This window comes from Cyprinus carpio, chromosome B17 (genome assembly GCF_018340385.1).
Source record: "Cyprinus carpio isolate SPL01 chromosome B17, ASM1834038v1, whole genome shotgun sequence".
In the NCBI taxonomy this organism is placed as follows: domain Eukaryota; kingdom Metazoa; phylum Chordata; class Actinopteri; order Cypriniformes; family Cyprinidae; genus Cyprinus; species Cyprinus carpio.
Genome location: NC_056613.1, coordinates 1614080 through 1631205, shown reverse-complemented (window position 1 = coordinate 1631205; position 17126 = coordinate 1614080). Strand labels below are relative to the sequence as shown.

The window sequence follows — 17126 nt, the reverse complement described above, 5'->3', positions numbered from 1 at the left end:
CTAAATCTGGACAAATTGTATTAAGGGTAATAATGGAATAAAAATATCTCAAATCAGAAATATTGCAATCCAATACAGTAAAATGGATCTATGAACGAAATATCATAGTGGCATCCTTCCAGATTAAAAAAGAACAAGAAAACAGCAAAAAACACTATAAAAGTAGTCCATATGATTCATGAGCTATATAAAGTCTTCTAAACTTCTCCCAGCAGTCGAGTCCTTAGCCATCTTCAAGAATCGGCTAAAACACATCTCTTCCATCTTTATTTGACCCTCTAACTCTAGCATTTTAATTCTATTCTTAAAAAAAAAAAAATAATACTTTTAGACTTGCACTCTATTCATTTGCTGCTTGTTTTCTTTAAAAAAAAAACTAACACTAGCTTTCTAATCTTTTTGTATTCTATCTGTTTTCATTTATTATACTATTAACAAAAGCAAAAAGACCTGTAACACTAGCTTGCTCTATTCTTTTTCTATATCAGTTTTCTTTTTATTATATTATTTTTAAAAATCCCTTGCTACGTGTACTGCGTTTAAGTTAACTGAGACTTGTTATAGCACTTGTATATCAGTGCTGTTTTGCTGATTTTGATTGCTTCCATTGTCCTCATTTGTAAGTCGCTTTGGATAAAAGCATATATATGTAAATGTATACTCACTGAGAGAAGCAAGAAAAGGGAAAAACATCAGAAAATAACTTTTTTGTTTGTTTCCATGGCTATTTTCACAGTGAAAACAAGGCAGCAGTATAATACAGTAGATAAAATAACTAAAGCAAAGTCTATACAGGATGTTTAAAGATTTGTTTTAAATAAAGTGTGAAACTAAACATTGACAATGTATTTTCAAGGGTATTAATGGACAGTTATTTTAATATCATTGTGATGTTATCATATACACATATATATATATATATATATATATATATATATATATATATATATATATATATATATATATATGTATATTTATTTATTTATTTATTTATTTATTTATTTATTTATTATTAGTTTATTTATTTATTTTTATTTTTAGATTTAGACTTGTTAAAAGTTTAGTAATTTAGTAATTTTTATTGTTTGTTATAAATGTCTTTTTAAAATGTTTTATTTTAGTTTCAGTTATTTTGTACATCAAGTTTACTTGATGTTTCAATTTTCAATAACCTTATTACAGCTGACTATAATAATAATAATAATAGGTTTATTTATTTATTTATTTTAAGAAATATTACCATTCAACGAAATATATGCCTCAAACTGCTTAAATTTGAGTCTGTTCCTCACAACAAACATTATATGGGATCAAAAGACAGGAGTTGCATTGACAACTTTATAATGACGTCTCAGAAGTTTTGTGAAACACAGGAGCAGAATCTCTGAGCTTCTTTTGTCGATTGTAGAAAGGGCAAAAATACACCATTAAAGTAAGAACTTTGCATGAAACATTAAACTGAACTAGATAATGGCAACGTTAATCAGAAATTCTCTGCATGCTTTCACGTCATACAAAGCAGGGTAAAATCAAATGTAAGACTTTTTTAAGACCTGCACGAACTAATACCTTTAGTCCATACAGAACAAACCCTTAATCTCAAAATAAATCATGTATATTCGATTCTTTCACTTTAATTAAGCAGACCATGGCACATATTCAACGAGGACTTAATACTGTTTATCAGAAAAAAATAGAGGAAGTGCAAGTTTAAAATATACGTACTGAATATGAATACATACAAATTAAAGGTCTACCAATATTGGGAGTTTGCTGATACAAAAATAATCAGATTAAAGAAAGTTAATAGATTGTGCTGTTACTAGTGAAACATATGTACAGAGTCTTTTTTTTTTTTTTACTCTTTCCTTTGCTTTTAATGGTCTGGTGCTGTTCAGTCTTTTTTTTTGACTTTATCAGAATGGTTTGAAACTTGGTAAAAAAATCAAATCTTTCTGAAAGCTAATTTTCTTTTATATATATATATTGTTTGGATTTATGACTTTGATTTTCTCGCAGCTGTAGAGTAAAACATGTTTTGGAAAATATACATTTCAGATAAAATTACAAAAAATATTTTTTTTTGTGTGTATTTTTAAACTTTTTACATTCTTTGCAATAATCTGCCAAGTGTCTTCTTTAAAAATATATTAAATATAAGTCTGTGTTCCAAAGCATTGAAGGTTAGTGACAATTTAAGTTGGAAACTTCATTTTCAGGTCTATGATGAAAAAGTGGTTAACAGTTAATAAATGCATCATAACTATTCCATAAATATAATTTAGTACCATAAAATCCCTTAAAAAATACCCAGAGGGTTAATTATAAACGATCCCTAAATGCACCAGGACTCTTATTTTGAAAAGCTTTCACTGTACTACTCCACGCTGCTCATTTAAAAAAAATTAGGCATCTGATTTTTTTTTTACAACCATCTACTACAGACTACAATTTAAACACCACAAAGGAAAAACTAAGTTCATCAACAATAGATAAACCGCTGTCCATTTGGCATACATGCACTGTATTTTTAACGCTTTTATTTATTTAATGAAGTCACATCCTTTTGAAATCATAATTAAGTCTTTTGTTATGCTTTTTAAATGCCATTCAAAATGAATAAAACAGACTTTAAACCCTTTTAAGAACCTGCAGGGTCCCTGACAAAACATTAACATCTAAAAATGGACATAGATGCTCCTGGTGATGAATTCTAGAGGAGAAGCATTACGTGTGACTCAGAAGTGTAAAGAATATGAGTCGTGCATAAGTGTGAACGACTGTCTGTCAGGTGGCAGATCAGCCAAAAATGAGGTAGAGAGGACAAATGTTGAGAAACTGTTGAAGAAATGCATACCATAAAAAAACTAGTTACTAGCTAAAGTTGAGTTTTCATCACAGTATACAGTGCAGCTCCGTTCACACTGACAACCGCTGGAGGATGCTGGAAAACTCATTAAAAACAAACGACTTCTGGTCAATTTGTTGCTGTAAAACGCCGTCGCCGTCAAAGGACTTGCCGGGCCGCTTTGCTAAAGAACACACGCGCCCATTAGCTGAACCAAAAATACTCTTTCAGAGATTTCAGACTAACCCCATTCAAGCAGATACAAGCTGTTCATGCATGACTAGAAAATAAACGCCCACAGGCTTCACCAAGACCGCTATGAACTCAGTCGCTTTAAAACAGCCTTGATTATTCATGAACTATCTGATGCATGAGCTTTACAGGCCTTGATGACTTATATTAGAGATTGCAGGTTCAAAAATGTGCTTAAAAACAGCATTAAACTGCTGCAACTAGCAAAATGTATGTTTTAAACAATATTTTGTCTTTCCTATGGTTTTTCTTTTAATATAAACAAATCCAAAACGCATAGGGACTAAACTGAATTAAACATGCACTTTTATAGCGAAATACTATATTCTTGCCAAACGTACTCCAACTACTTTGTTTTATTTACTACTTATTTTTATTTTTTATTTTTTTAAATTATAGGATAGACCTTTGAAGTTTCACGATTTCTGTTTTTCATTGCCCATATTTAAGACCACTTAAAATGATTATTAAGGCTTTTGTTATACCATTAGTTGACTTTTTGTGATCATAAATTTGATCAAATTCAGTTTAAGACATTTTAAGATGTAAAAGTAAAATCAAATTGGTCCAAAATCGACCCATATAATAAATACTATATCCATATAATAAATATATATATATAGTAACACTTTACAGTAACTTCAATTTTAGTTAATATTGATTATTGCATTAACTAACAATAACTAACAATGAGCAGTACATTTGTTTTAGTATTTATTAACCTTAGCTTTGGTCTATTAAATTATATTAACAGATACAGTGATTTTAATTCATTGGTAAATGTTGATATTAACATTTACTAAGAAGAATACAGTAAATGCTTTCATTGTTTTTTTTGTTGTTTGTTGTTGTTTAATTATTGTTGTTTGTTTATGTATTTTTTGTAGGTCGTGTGTGTGTGTGAGAAAGGCTTGCAGCAGTCAGGTGGATATCCAAAATAACTTATTTTAGCAACTATAAATGGCAGATGAAGCTGGTTTCAGGGCGGTTTGAGTGGAGCTCTGTGTGCTTTTTTAATCCACACTTATTTCTGCACTAATGGGGAAACGCTTGCTTTTCCAGCTGTAATGAAACGCCTGAGTCCTGCTCCCGCTGCGTGTCCCTCAGGGCTGCATTCGCCACCGAGATACAGGTTGAAAAAACAAAGAAAAAAAAAAGTTCCTTCCCCCTTGAGCGTCCCTCCACCCACAAGCTCAAGATCTCTGGAGCGTGTCAAAATGCCAAATACTAATGAAGTCAAATACCAGTGAAATACCATGAAGTTACTTTCTCAGTTTCAAAACTGTCTAATGCAAAACTTTAGACATAAAATGCATCCGATGCGGGGCGTGGGATTGTGGGTGGTTGGTGATTTGTCATTGCACGATGCTTGAACATTTTCTTTTATAGATTAGTTTATGTTATTTTTGTATTTTTTGTGTTTTTATATATTTCTGTACATTTACATATGCACTACTGTTCAAAAGTTTGGCTTGGTTTTTTGAAAGAGGTCTTTTATGCTCACCAAGGCTGCATTTATTTGATTAAAAATACAGGTACAAAAACACAGATATTATTGCAATTTAAAATAACTGTTTTCTATGTAAATACACAGTAAAATGTAATTCGTTTCTGTGATCAAAGCTGAATTTTCAGCATCATTACTCCAGTCTTTAGTGTCACATGATCTTCAGAAATCGTTCTGATCGTACTGATTTGCTGCTCAAGAAACATTTCTGATTATTATCAATGATTTATATTTTTCTGCATTCTTTGATGAATAAAAGTCCAAAAGAACAGCATTTACCGATCATAATCTCACACTTGATTAATTAAAGAACAGCATTTACCGGTATTAATATAAAAATTGTTTTTTTAAAGACATCCTTGCAGTATATGCTATATAAGCTCCCATACGCAGGAGACAGCAGGTGAAGAGCAGAGTTTGCATTTCTGTAACTGTCCCGAGCGCTCTTACCGATCATGGGCGACTCAATAAAGCTCCAGGCGTTGGTTTGAGGCACATATGACTGAAGTACTCCAGCAGAGCGGCCGGCCTCGTTCACCCCTCCAAACACATAGATCTTCCCTCCGCACACAGTCGCCGCCGCTGAATGGACGGGTTTGGGCAAAGGAGCCACCATCTCCCACTGGTTAGTGATGGTGTCGTACCTGGAGAGAAAATGAAACGTCATTTATCCAGAATTCAGAATAATGCTCTATTCGATTCTGACTGCTCATATAGGGTTAAAAGTCTTACAAACACCCAAACCCACTAACAGCACTCATATTTCAAGGATAAATGACTATTAAAGTCAGCCTGAATAAAAAGATGTGGCCCATGGATCTTTAAACGAAGTCTTATCAGTGAGTTTCCACTTCACGCCTGATAAAGCATTAAGAAAATGAGAGTATATTGTGAGGGTTTGGATGAGTTTTTTACTGGCCCTGGGAGAAAATTATGAAAACTCCAGCATTTAAACAGAAGTACAAAGGGACTGTAAAAAATGTGCATGGCTGATCATTACAAATGGTGTCCCTCTCCTATTTAAAGAAGAAAAAAAAACTATTTATATATAGAATACAGAAAATTAAAGAACATTAAGACTTCTTATCAAATATAAAATAAATATAAATATTTTATTATTATATATAAACACATAATATGTTATTAAATATATTATGTAAAATGTTTTAAATAATCAAATTTAAATGAATAAATAAAGAAACTAAATATTATTTTTATACATTTAATATTAATGCATAACATTTAATTATGCAATATAAAAATATATTTCATAAATATCACACATATAAGTGTATGTATACATTTATTAAAATATTAAATAATAATTATTAAACATATTTAAATTATCACAAGATAAAGATACAAGATAAAAATGTTTGTTTACATTATGTATGTGTACTGTTTATTTATTACGTATATATAAATACACACACATGCATGTATATATTTCAGAAAAATATGTTGTGTTTATATATTAAATATCTTTCTATATAACAAATTATATGAATATAAATATAGACGTAAATATTTTCAAAATACATGCTTTGTGCATTTATATATACATAATAAATATACATAGAACACTCACATACAGTATATTATGCAAATAGTACTATAACTAGTAGAAAAAAATGACCATGTAACTAAACGGAAATAAATATTAAAAAAAAAAAGGTGCAAATAATTATTTTCATACTCAGTATTTTTGTTCTCATTTTTCAGTACAAATATCTATACATTATACATAAGATAAATTTACTTGAGATGTAAAATGAAATAAAATATTAAATCCTGTTTTGTAAAAACTATATTAAAATTATGTGGGTTTAAACAAACACAGAAAAATCTGAAAAAGGGATCAGAAAAATAAATGTTTTTCTTTTTTTGACCACACTGGCAGTTATTTTTTAAAGGCATAAACTCACTTAATTTCAATAGATTTTTTCAGAAAACAGGACTTCTGGGACTGTAATCTACTTCTACTTCTCAAGTTAATGTGTCATGATTAGAAATCATTTTTGCAGTGTGGTGCTTTACTACAGTATGTGATCAGACGATGAAAATGGAGAATACAGGACGTTGAAAATGTTTATAAACGAGAGTAAAGCTCAAAAAGCAGCAGTTATTTTAAACTCTTATACAGAAGTAGAGTCTTTACGTTCGTGCATGAAAGCATCTGGCGCACCTGTCTGCTCAGTCGACTCTCTTTAGACATTAAGGTGAAAATACCCTGAAATATTCCTTTAATTTATGCATATTACTGTGCTGCGGGGTTTTGCTCAGTGAGGCGAACGAGATAAACTTCTCCAGCAATCTTCCACACTCGGTCTCTGTTAACTGTGCAGCAGATAAGCGAGACTCCACCACTGTCTCCAAACACGTTTCTGCTCCTCCATTAAGACTCATAATGGTCTCAGTCAGCGAGAACGGCTCATTCCCTGCTCACTTTTCACTCTCTAACAGGTCCTCCTGTAGAAATCAGAGCAGCATCAAAACTCGCTCTTGTATCATTTTGCACAATCCAAATATACCCAGGATTAGATGAGGATCACGTTAAAAAGGCCACGTCCAGTTTAAGAAATCAGCAGTGCAGGAATCAATATGTTTTTGAGGGGATTATTATACTGTATGACAATTAAGCTAATGTGTGTGTGTGTGTGTGTGTGTGTGTGTATACTGTATGACAATTGTGTTTACTGGCAGAACTTTCTACATAGTATGTTTGTGTGTATATATATATATATATATATATATATATATAATTGTTATATATATATATATATATATATATATATATAATATATATATATACTGTATATATATATACACATACATATATACACACATAATCTAAAGTGTGTATTGTATTGTGCCGTTTAAGTGTGTATATTACATTTTTAAATATAAAAAAAACCATTTAATTATATCAATACATACAAGGTAAATACATCTTTTAACATTTAAATATTAATTGTTATTATTTAAATACGACTATTTACAAATGTCATATACACACACACACACTTTAGAAGATGCGTGTGTATCCATTACAATATTATTAAATGGTATTATGTAAAGATATTTTAATAATACACACACACAGTATATTATTTATTTTTATTTATTTAAATTTAATAAACACTAATAATTTTTTGGGGGAATATTTTTTTTCATTAATTTTACCACACACACACACACACACACACACACACACACACACACACACACACACACACACACATTTAGATATTGTTATTTTTTTAATTTAAGTTTTATGTATTTGTTTATTTATTTGCTTACACACACACACACACACACACACACACACTCACACATATATAACATACATACTGTATATACAGAATATTTGCACTGGAAAAATAGAAAATATGTAAAACAATATATTTGTCAACTCTCCTTAACAAGAAACATGATTTGAGGAATCAGTCAATTCTGGAGAAAAACTCTAATCACTTTAAATCACTAACCCCAAGAATCAATAGTGTTGATAGTGGTAATAGTATTAGCCATGCTTAAATGTATTAGTAGATGTTTCTCCACATAAACGCTGATGATCAACAGCGCTGCGTTGAAGCAGATGGCCGGTGAGCGGATGTTTACTCAGAAGCGGGCGGTTCATTGTCATTAATTACACAGAGGGAGAGTGTTATCAGGACACTTCTGCCTCTTCTTTAATGAGACTTTTACAGCCGCGTACAGGAAGGAACTAATCATACGAGGCAGAGACTCGCTCGATGAAAGTGCGGTTATAAATAAAGACATCTGTGGAACAAATGAAAAATGAGTCGGATACGAATTATAGCAATTAGCGAGGAACCACCTGCAGTCATGTGACTTTTCTAGCATACAGTATGTGGCTTTGAAGCAGATTCTGCTTTAATTAGCCAGAACTGTTTTCTTCTTTGTCTTATGAGAAATCAAGGTGAAAATTATTTTTCACTCTGCTAATCTATAAGACGTACAGTACATATACAATGCCATTAACTCTCAGCCATCTGCTTCCATAAATAACAAGAACAGTTATACTTTTTAAAGTTAACTTGAGTTACACAACATAAACAATTAGCCTGTCAGTTAACTAACTTTCACCTAGAACATTATTTTTGTTACCAAAAATATTAAAACATTTTTTGCTAAGTGAAATAACACAGAAATAAAATACTATTTAAATATTAGATGAAAAACTAAATCTAAAGGAAGATTAGAAATATTGCCTTAACTAAATGAAATGCATTTATGTCAAAGCACTAAAGTTACTAACTGGAAATAAACTAAAAGTGCACTTAAACTAAAAATAACTAGCAAATATTAATGTCAAAAAAAATAAAAAAAATAAATAAAATCCAAATAGAAATAAATGAAAAATTATTAATAAAAAGTGTAATAAGTATATAAATGAAATTAAATTAACACTGATTTTAAATATGCCTAAAATGGTTGGAAAACATTTTGGTTTATATTACGTTACATTATTATGCTTTATACTCATTATAATACTATTTATGTATTCATGTATTTACTCATTTACTTGTTTATTTTAATATAACTTCTTTATTTCTTTTTAATCCATTTTATTTATTTATTTGTATTTTTTATTTAATTATTTGTTTTATCTATTTGGCAACCAGTTACTAATATTTACCATTACCAATCACATTCAAACTTCTGAATTAAATAAAATAATCTACTTGGAAACTTTTAGGCAAGGTTTTGTCATGTCAACATTGAAAGGCTGTCTTGACAATTTTTCCTGTTCCAGTCATCTGTATCTTACTCTCATCATGAGAAACCCAAGAGGCTCACAAGAAATGAAAAAGAAATGATCGTTGACTTGTTGTTAATTAGTATTTGGTTCTATAAATATCAGTCACATTCCTATTTCTTTTTGAGGTGTCTATAAACGACTCGACTTAAGCAAACAGGCTGATGTTGCTCCCGCAGCGTTCGCAGTGCTGTAAAACACGCTGTGAATTCTCTGTGTGACAGGTGAACAGAACTGTCTCACGAGAGCTGCGACATGAGACGCCTGGCATGCAGCCGAGGCAGATGGGACGGAGCGGACGGATAGATTTCACATGAATATGTGCTGAAGCAGCGAGTCGACGGTCAGTCAAACCCGTGACACTCATGATGGCGTATCTTCATCTACGGTTACTCAGGCCTCGTCTCTGCGCCAGTGACTTTAATAAGAACTCAAACACCATGAAAGCCTCTTAGCTGAGCCTACAACAGCAAACTCAGTTTAGGGAAAGAGGTCATACAATAAAAAAAAAAAAAACAATTTTCCTTGTTTTTTTAGTTCTGTCAAATGATTAATCATGACCAATCGCATCCAAAATAAAAGTTTGTTTACAAAATATATGTGTGTGTGTGTGTGTGTGTGTGTGTACTGTGTATATTTATAAATACACACACAGGTATGTATATGTTTAAGAGAAATATGTTTATATATTAAATATGTTTATATGTAATATAAATTATATAAACATAAATGTAAATGTAAATGTAAATATTTTCTAAATATATACTGTATGTGTGTGTATTTATATATACATAATAAATATACACAGTACAAACACATATATTATGTAAAAAACAACTTTTATTTTGGATGCATTTGGATACGTTTACATGACTAGCAAACAAACAGCTTTTGCTTTAGTCAACACAGATCGATGGTTTGTATCCTGCCAGAGTCTGACACCCTGAACAACAGCGCCAACACAGAGCAAAGGAGGCACACACACACACACACACACACACACACACCATAAACACCCCTCTCTCACACATACACACACACTGTCTATGACTTTAAATATCTTCTCTTTTTTTTTGACAAAAAAAAAAAACAAGCCAATCCCTTTAAGGCACCTTGGATTAACATGCAAATTTATTTTTTTTTTTTGAATATTCATTTCTGGTGTATTAATTTTTTATTCTACTGTAATCACTAATTATTAAAGTGATCGCTCACCCATAAATGAAGAACATTTCTGCAGAACACAAAAGAAAATATTTTGAAGAATGCTGTGTTCCAAACAGCACAGGACTCCAGTGACTTCTAGTGTATGGAAAAAATACATTTTTCTAAATATCTTCCTTTGTGTTCTACTCAGTGTTATTTTAGGATTGTTTATGTACTATTTAAAGTATTTAATATTTTGAATCAAAATGGTCTTTACATTTCAAGCTTTAATAATATTTTAATTTGTTACATTTTTATTTAGTTCATTTTATGATTTTTTGCCATTCATTTATTTTTTTTTATATTTCTATTTAGCTGTTTCTATTTCTAATGAGCTATTAGCTCATTTCTGTTAGTTTCTAATTGTACTTTTTTATATATTTATACTGAAGTATCACGACTGTATAAGTTGTATCTATTAAAATATGCAGATATAAATTATATATAGGTATATCATTTAATTTATATATTTATTTTATTTATATATATATAATTTTTATATATTTAAACAGACAATTGCATGATTTTTTTGTTTATTGTTTGATTTTGTTTATATAAATCAGCATATTTTAAAAGAGATACAACATTTACTGCAATGATACTGCATAAAATATAAAAATAAAATAAAATGAATGAATGAATAAATAAATATTTAGGTTTTCAAATAATATTATACTTTATTTTATTTCAGCTTTCAATTAAAGAAAACTTTAATTTTTTTTTGTTTTAGTTTAGTTAACAATAACACTGGTTTCACAGAAGAAAAAGGATTACAGGTTTGGAACAACATAAGCGTGCGCAAATAATCACAAACTTGTTTCAGTGGTGGGTGAACTGTCCCTTTAAGAAAGTAAACACAGTAAAAACTGATTTCATGTTGATGCACATTAAATGTGACCTTTAACTGGAGTGACAGCACTATTGCAAGTTTGAACACGTTAAGTCGGCTAACAGTTGGACAAACTGGACCAAGGTTACAACACAGGAACTCCTGTAAACAAACTCATTTCTTGAGCACTTCAATGAACAAGAGAGCCAAAAGACAGATGGCTTTTCCATTCGTCTTGGTAAAAGCAAGGCACCTTCAGCAAGTAGAGGACCAAAACATGGAGAAAATGCTCTAAAACCTGTAGCATCACCACATGAACCAATAACACAAGGCTTTCTCAAGACAACTCGCTTTTGAAAAGATGTAGTTGTGCACATCCCTATCATCGTTTGCTGGGTATTGAGAACGGGCGACCCGAGGGGCATCTGGCATCATTACTGGAGCAGATCGCCATCCATCCATCAGTGAGATGGGATTAGAGAGTCACGCCGGGCCAAAAAGCACACACACACACACACACGGCCAGTCACAGACCTTTCTATATATAATCCATCCAGCTCTGGAGCGGCTCCCGAGTCAAGGTTACGTCTGCTCTCTCGATGAGAGGCGCTCTGCTCTGCTGTAAAGGCCGTAAATCTGCCGGAGGGAGCCGCTGATCAATGTCTTCCCTTCTCCATCCGTTATGTTTTCCCTTAAAATACACGGCCGACGCTGCGGTCTAATCACTTTCCCTCATCTGAGAGGTAGATGGCTGATGTACGGTCCAGCTGCGAGTTTGAAAACCAGCCAAAACACACGAGACCCATTGATCTTGTCAGATCTCTTTGTCAGATTGATTGTGATAAACGCCTTTGCCTCTTCAGAATAATACAGCAGGTTATAGAGGAATATGGTTATGCATCCTTTCTCTGTTCAGTGAGCAGTGCTTTCAGTTACAACACATATTATGTTGCTTCTCTAATTTTACATGCAGGTGTAGCTGAAATCACAGCACAGCATTTGACTTTATCTTATGTGTATTTGATTTCATCAGATGACGGCTCGATTATCAGGATTTTTGTGCAGATTGACATCTTGGAAGGGAGAACTGGTTATGTAGTCTTAAAGGGTTAGTTCATCCAAAAATTAAAATTAGCCCATAAATTACTGTACATGACTTTCTTCTTTCAGACGAATCCAGTCTGAGTTATATTAAAAATTGTCTTTGATCTTTCAAGCTGTTGCATGCATCAGTCCAAAAGAAGTTAAATAAAAAGCGCCCATCCAATAAAAAAAATAAGTGTCTCCAGGGGGTGTACAAAGGCCTCCTGTGGCAAATCGATGCATTTTTGTAAGAAAAATATCCATATTCAAAACATAATAATCACTTTAATCTAGCTTGTACCAACAGTAGTACACAGAAGCATCTCTGGCCGGATGACGTATGGAGGTCAGAGCTGCGCATGCGCCGGTGAGTCTTGTGAAAACCGTTTGTTTAAAGGATCAAATGAAGCAAAGTTTTCTTCCTTTAGCAAAGGAAACCCAGTCTCCTCTTGGATAATATCGAAATCCTCTGACATACTTCTTTACAAATCCTCGTTTTGCACTTCTGATTAGTGACCATTGTTTTATTTTGATCTCTCGGCGCATGCGCATCGCTGACCTCATACGTAATTCCCCTAGAACTGCTTCCGTTTACAACAGTGAGTGCAAGCTACATTTAAGTGATTATTAGGTTTTGAATATGGATATTTTTCTTACAAAAATGCATCGATTAGCTATAGGAGGCCTGTGTTCACCCCCCGGAGCCATGTGAGACACTTTTTTTTAATGGATTGGCGATTTTTATTTAACTTCTTTTGAAACAGCTTAAAAGATTGAAGACAATTTTTTATTTAACTCTGACTGGATTCGTCTGAAAGAAGAAAGGATGACTTGAGGGTGAGTAATTTATGGGCTAATTCATTTGGTTGTCTGACAACAGAAACAGTAAATATATCAATGAAAACAGTTTTACACAGAATTTAGCTGCATCAAAATACAGTATGTGGGCACAGAGAGGCAAACAAATGTAATAATAAATAATAAATGTACGTTTCATGTTCAGAATAAGTGAGTTGCCCCGTCCTGCGAAAATGTAAACAGGCTTGTGTGAGTAAATTGCTCAGTGCGAATAAAGCGAAGTAATGGGAACCTGGTATTTCTGTTCTTTTTTTCATGTGTCTAATAGACATGAACAAGTTCATTGAAAAATGTCTATGATCTTTGAAACATGTCTAAGTCTTCATGCATACCATGATAATTTCACTAATAATAAACATACATTAGCATAAAGCATCCATATTTGTCCATGCCCATATTGATTAGAGTATTAAAAACTTGAAAAGTATGAATTTAAGGTACATTTAGAACAGATAAAAATAGTTTTTTGTTGTTCTTGTGTGTGTGTGTGTGTGTGTGTGTGTGTGTGTGTGAGAGAGAGAGACACTGTGTCCATTTGGTGAAGTGCAGACTTTAAGCTTTACTTCAAGGGGTTGAACAAAATTATAACATAAAAAGCTTAGGAATTACAACCATTTTTATACACAGTCCTCCCATTTACAAGGGCTCAAATGTAATTGGAAAAATAAATATAGGCCTAATCATAAATAAAATGTTCATTTTGTTGAGAATCCTTTGCAGGCGGTGACTGCCTTAAGTCTGGACTCATGGACATCAGCAGAGACTGGGTTTCTTCTTTGTGATGCTTTGCCAGGCCTTCACTGCAGCTGACTTCAGTTGCGGTTTGTTTGTGGCTCTTTCTGCCTTTAGTTTTGTCTTCAGCGAGTGAAATGCAGCTCAATCAGGTTGAGATCAGGAGATTGACTCGGCCATTGCAGAATACCTTCAAAAACTCCTGGGTTGATTTTGCTGTATGTTTTGGGCCATTGTCTGTTTGTACTATGAAGCGCTGCTCAATAAACTTTGTGCATTTGCCTGAATCTGGGCAGAGAGCATATCTCTATACACTTCAAAATTCACCCAGCTGCATCTGTCACATCATCACTAAACACCAGTAACCCAGTGCCACTGGAAGCCATGCTCCTGCCATTACACTGCTCCGTGTTTCACAGATGATGCTGTGTGCTTTTATCATGAGCTGTTCCAAGACTTCTCCATACTTTTTTCTTCCCGTCATTCTGGTACATGTTGATCTTAATTTCAGTCATCCAAAGAATGCTTTTACAGAAGTGGTCTGGCTTTTTAGATGTTTTTTGGCAAAGTCTAATCTGGCCTTGTTTGCACCTTGTGGTGAAGCAATAGCATCCAAATGAAAATGACACACTTAGAATCAACTCCAGAACTTTTACCTGCTTAATTGATGTATAAATAATGAAAGAACAGCCCACATCTGTCCATGAAACAGCTTTTGAGTCAATTGTCCAATTACTTATGGTCCCTTGAAAAAGGGGGGAAGTACATATTAAAGAGCTGTTATTTCTTAACATTTCCTTCAATTTTGATGAGAATACCATCTAATTAAAGCTCAGAATGTGCACTTTAATTATACCACTCATTACATATCTGTAACGTGAATATGTTTTGGTCAACAGCTAATATAATAAAATTTGTGCCTGTGTCCAAATGTATATGGACCTAACTGTACACACACACAAACACACACCCTGATGCTGTAGATGTTGTATCACTTTTGAAATATGCTGATTTCTGATTTAAATTAAAATCATTACAATAATGTGACTTGCTTTTGACAGCGATGGGTAATGAGCATTCTTTTCTTTTCTTTTTTTTGCATCAGGGAAAATCATAATGTGTGTAATTTTCATAAATAGCACAATTAAAAAAAAAAAAACAAACAAAAAAAAAACATCTAAAAGCCTACTGAAAGGGTAACCATCCAAAACACTCTAGCAACCATCCATAAAAACCCTAGCAACACTGCAGCGACCTTGACAGAAGCAAACTCATATCTACATCATAAAGTGTAAAAGAAGTTACGGAAAAAATACCAATATAAAAATATTATATGTATTTGCATTTTCTATGAAATGCTCAAGTAAATATATATAGGGAGAATTTGAACATTCATTTTTCTGCTTTTGAAACCGTTTTTAATGAGCCCTGAGAAGTGGATTATGATTAAAAGATCAGAGAAAATGCCTACATTAGAAGTTCAAGAGCATTTTTGAGTCTATTCATTGACAAAATCAGCTGAATAAATTTTGCATGAATGATAAACTGATGTTAATGGAAATCAGTCCAAGGTCAATGTCTGTGGTTTCCTAGAACTACCTGAAAAACCCTTAATTAGACACAAGCAGAAAATAAATCACAGGATGTCATCAGGCCGGCTTTGACAAAATTATCACTCGCCAAGTGCCAAATGTGAGGAAAAAATTCACTTAGAAATATGTTTAAAATTCACACACCATTAGAATGTGTTAAAAAGTTAATTTAGACTTTGTCTTCAACTAACCTACGCAAATGTCACAACAGGATTTTATGGCAAACTCAAATGTCTTCGGTTATTTTTTTTTTATCTGAATCCTTTACATCAGTGTTATTTTAGTACTTGACTAATATAGTTTTATTAACATAGTTTTTATTAATATTTTGAATTAGTATTCTTTTTATTTTCTGTTGTCATTGAAGTTAAAGTTTAATTAAAAAAAGTCTTTATATAGCCTTTATTAATTTTTATAGCTTTTTTTCTTTTTTTATTTTTTTATATATATATATATATATATATATATATATATATATATATATATATTATATATATATATATATATATATATATATATATATATGAATGCAAGATTTATATAAATATTTATTTAATGTTTATTACATATGTATGTGTATGTGTGTGTGTATATATATATATATAAACAAACACAGTAAATATGTAATATAGAATAAATATTATTTATTTCAAGCAACTTATTTATTGATTTTGTTTCAGCTTTCTATAACCCTGATACACACAAACAGATGTTCTGTTTCTCCCATCTGTATGACAACATAGTTCATATCTCATCCTCTCCTACAGCACCAAATTCAATCCGATCCAGAGATAAACAGATGTTTTCGATCGACTACGTGTCTGCAATGATCCAAAAAACAGTCGGTACGATTAGTCTTTCCATGAGGCTTCATGTGCACCAAAACAAACAAACAGCTTCAGGAGTCACTCCAGCTCAAACTGGAACAGACAGCCATCAAAGACGCTGAATTTCCGGAAATAAATACAGTGCTTGAGCAGCAGAGGACTGTTTTTATCATGTTTGGCCGAACTGCAGTGGTTCATTGACGCAGAGGAAACGAACGGATCAAGAGACGCCCATTAAATGCCAGCTGTGGCCTCACAAAGCACACAATGGACTTTAGAGAATGAAGACACTGCTATGATGAAGTTACAATAGTCTATAGACTTTAGAAGGGCTGTAACCCTTCGACCCACGACTGCACACCGTCACACAACTCCAACCTCTTCATTAAGTTTGCGGATGACACGACTGTGGTGAGTCTCATTAGCAACAGAGATGAGACAAACTACAGGAGCGAGGTTAGCCGCCTGGCCGGGTGGTGCAGTGACAACAATCTCTCTCTGAACGTGGAGAAGACGAAGGAGATTGCTGTTGACTTCAGGAGAGTGCACACTCAGCATGTTCCTCTGACCATCAACGGTGCGACTGTGGAGAGAGTGAGCAGAACTAAG

The 17126-nt window shown here is 32.6% G+C and overlaps 1 protein-coding gene across 1 annotated transcript in view; it reads right to left on the bottom strand.

Annotated features, from left to right (window-relative positions):
* Nucleotides 1–17126, bottom strand: part of LOC109067362 (kelch-like protein 29) — a 120776-nt gene that overhangs the window by 10933 nt on the left and 92717 nt on the right. Inside the window, exon 12 of the mRNA XM_042743169.1 lies at nt 5058–5251. Within this exon, the coding sequence (XP_042599103.1) occupies nt 5058–5251 (194 nt within the window). The remainder of the gene's footprint in view (nt 1–5057; nt 5252–17126) is intronic.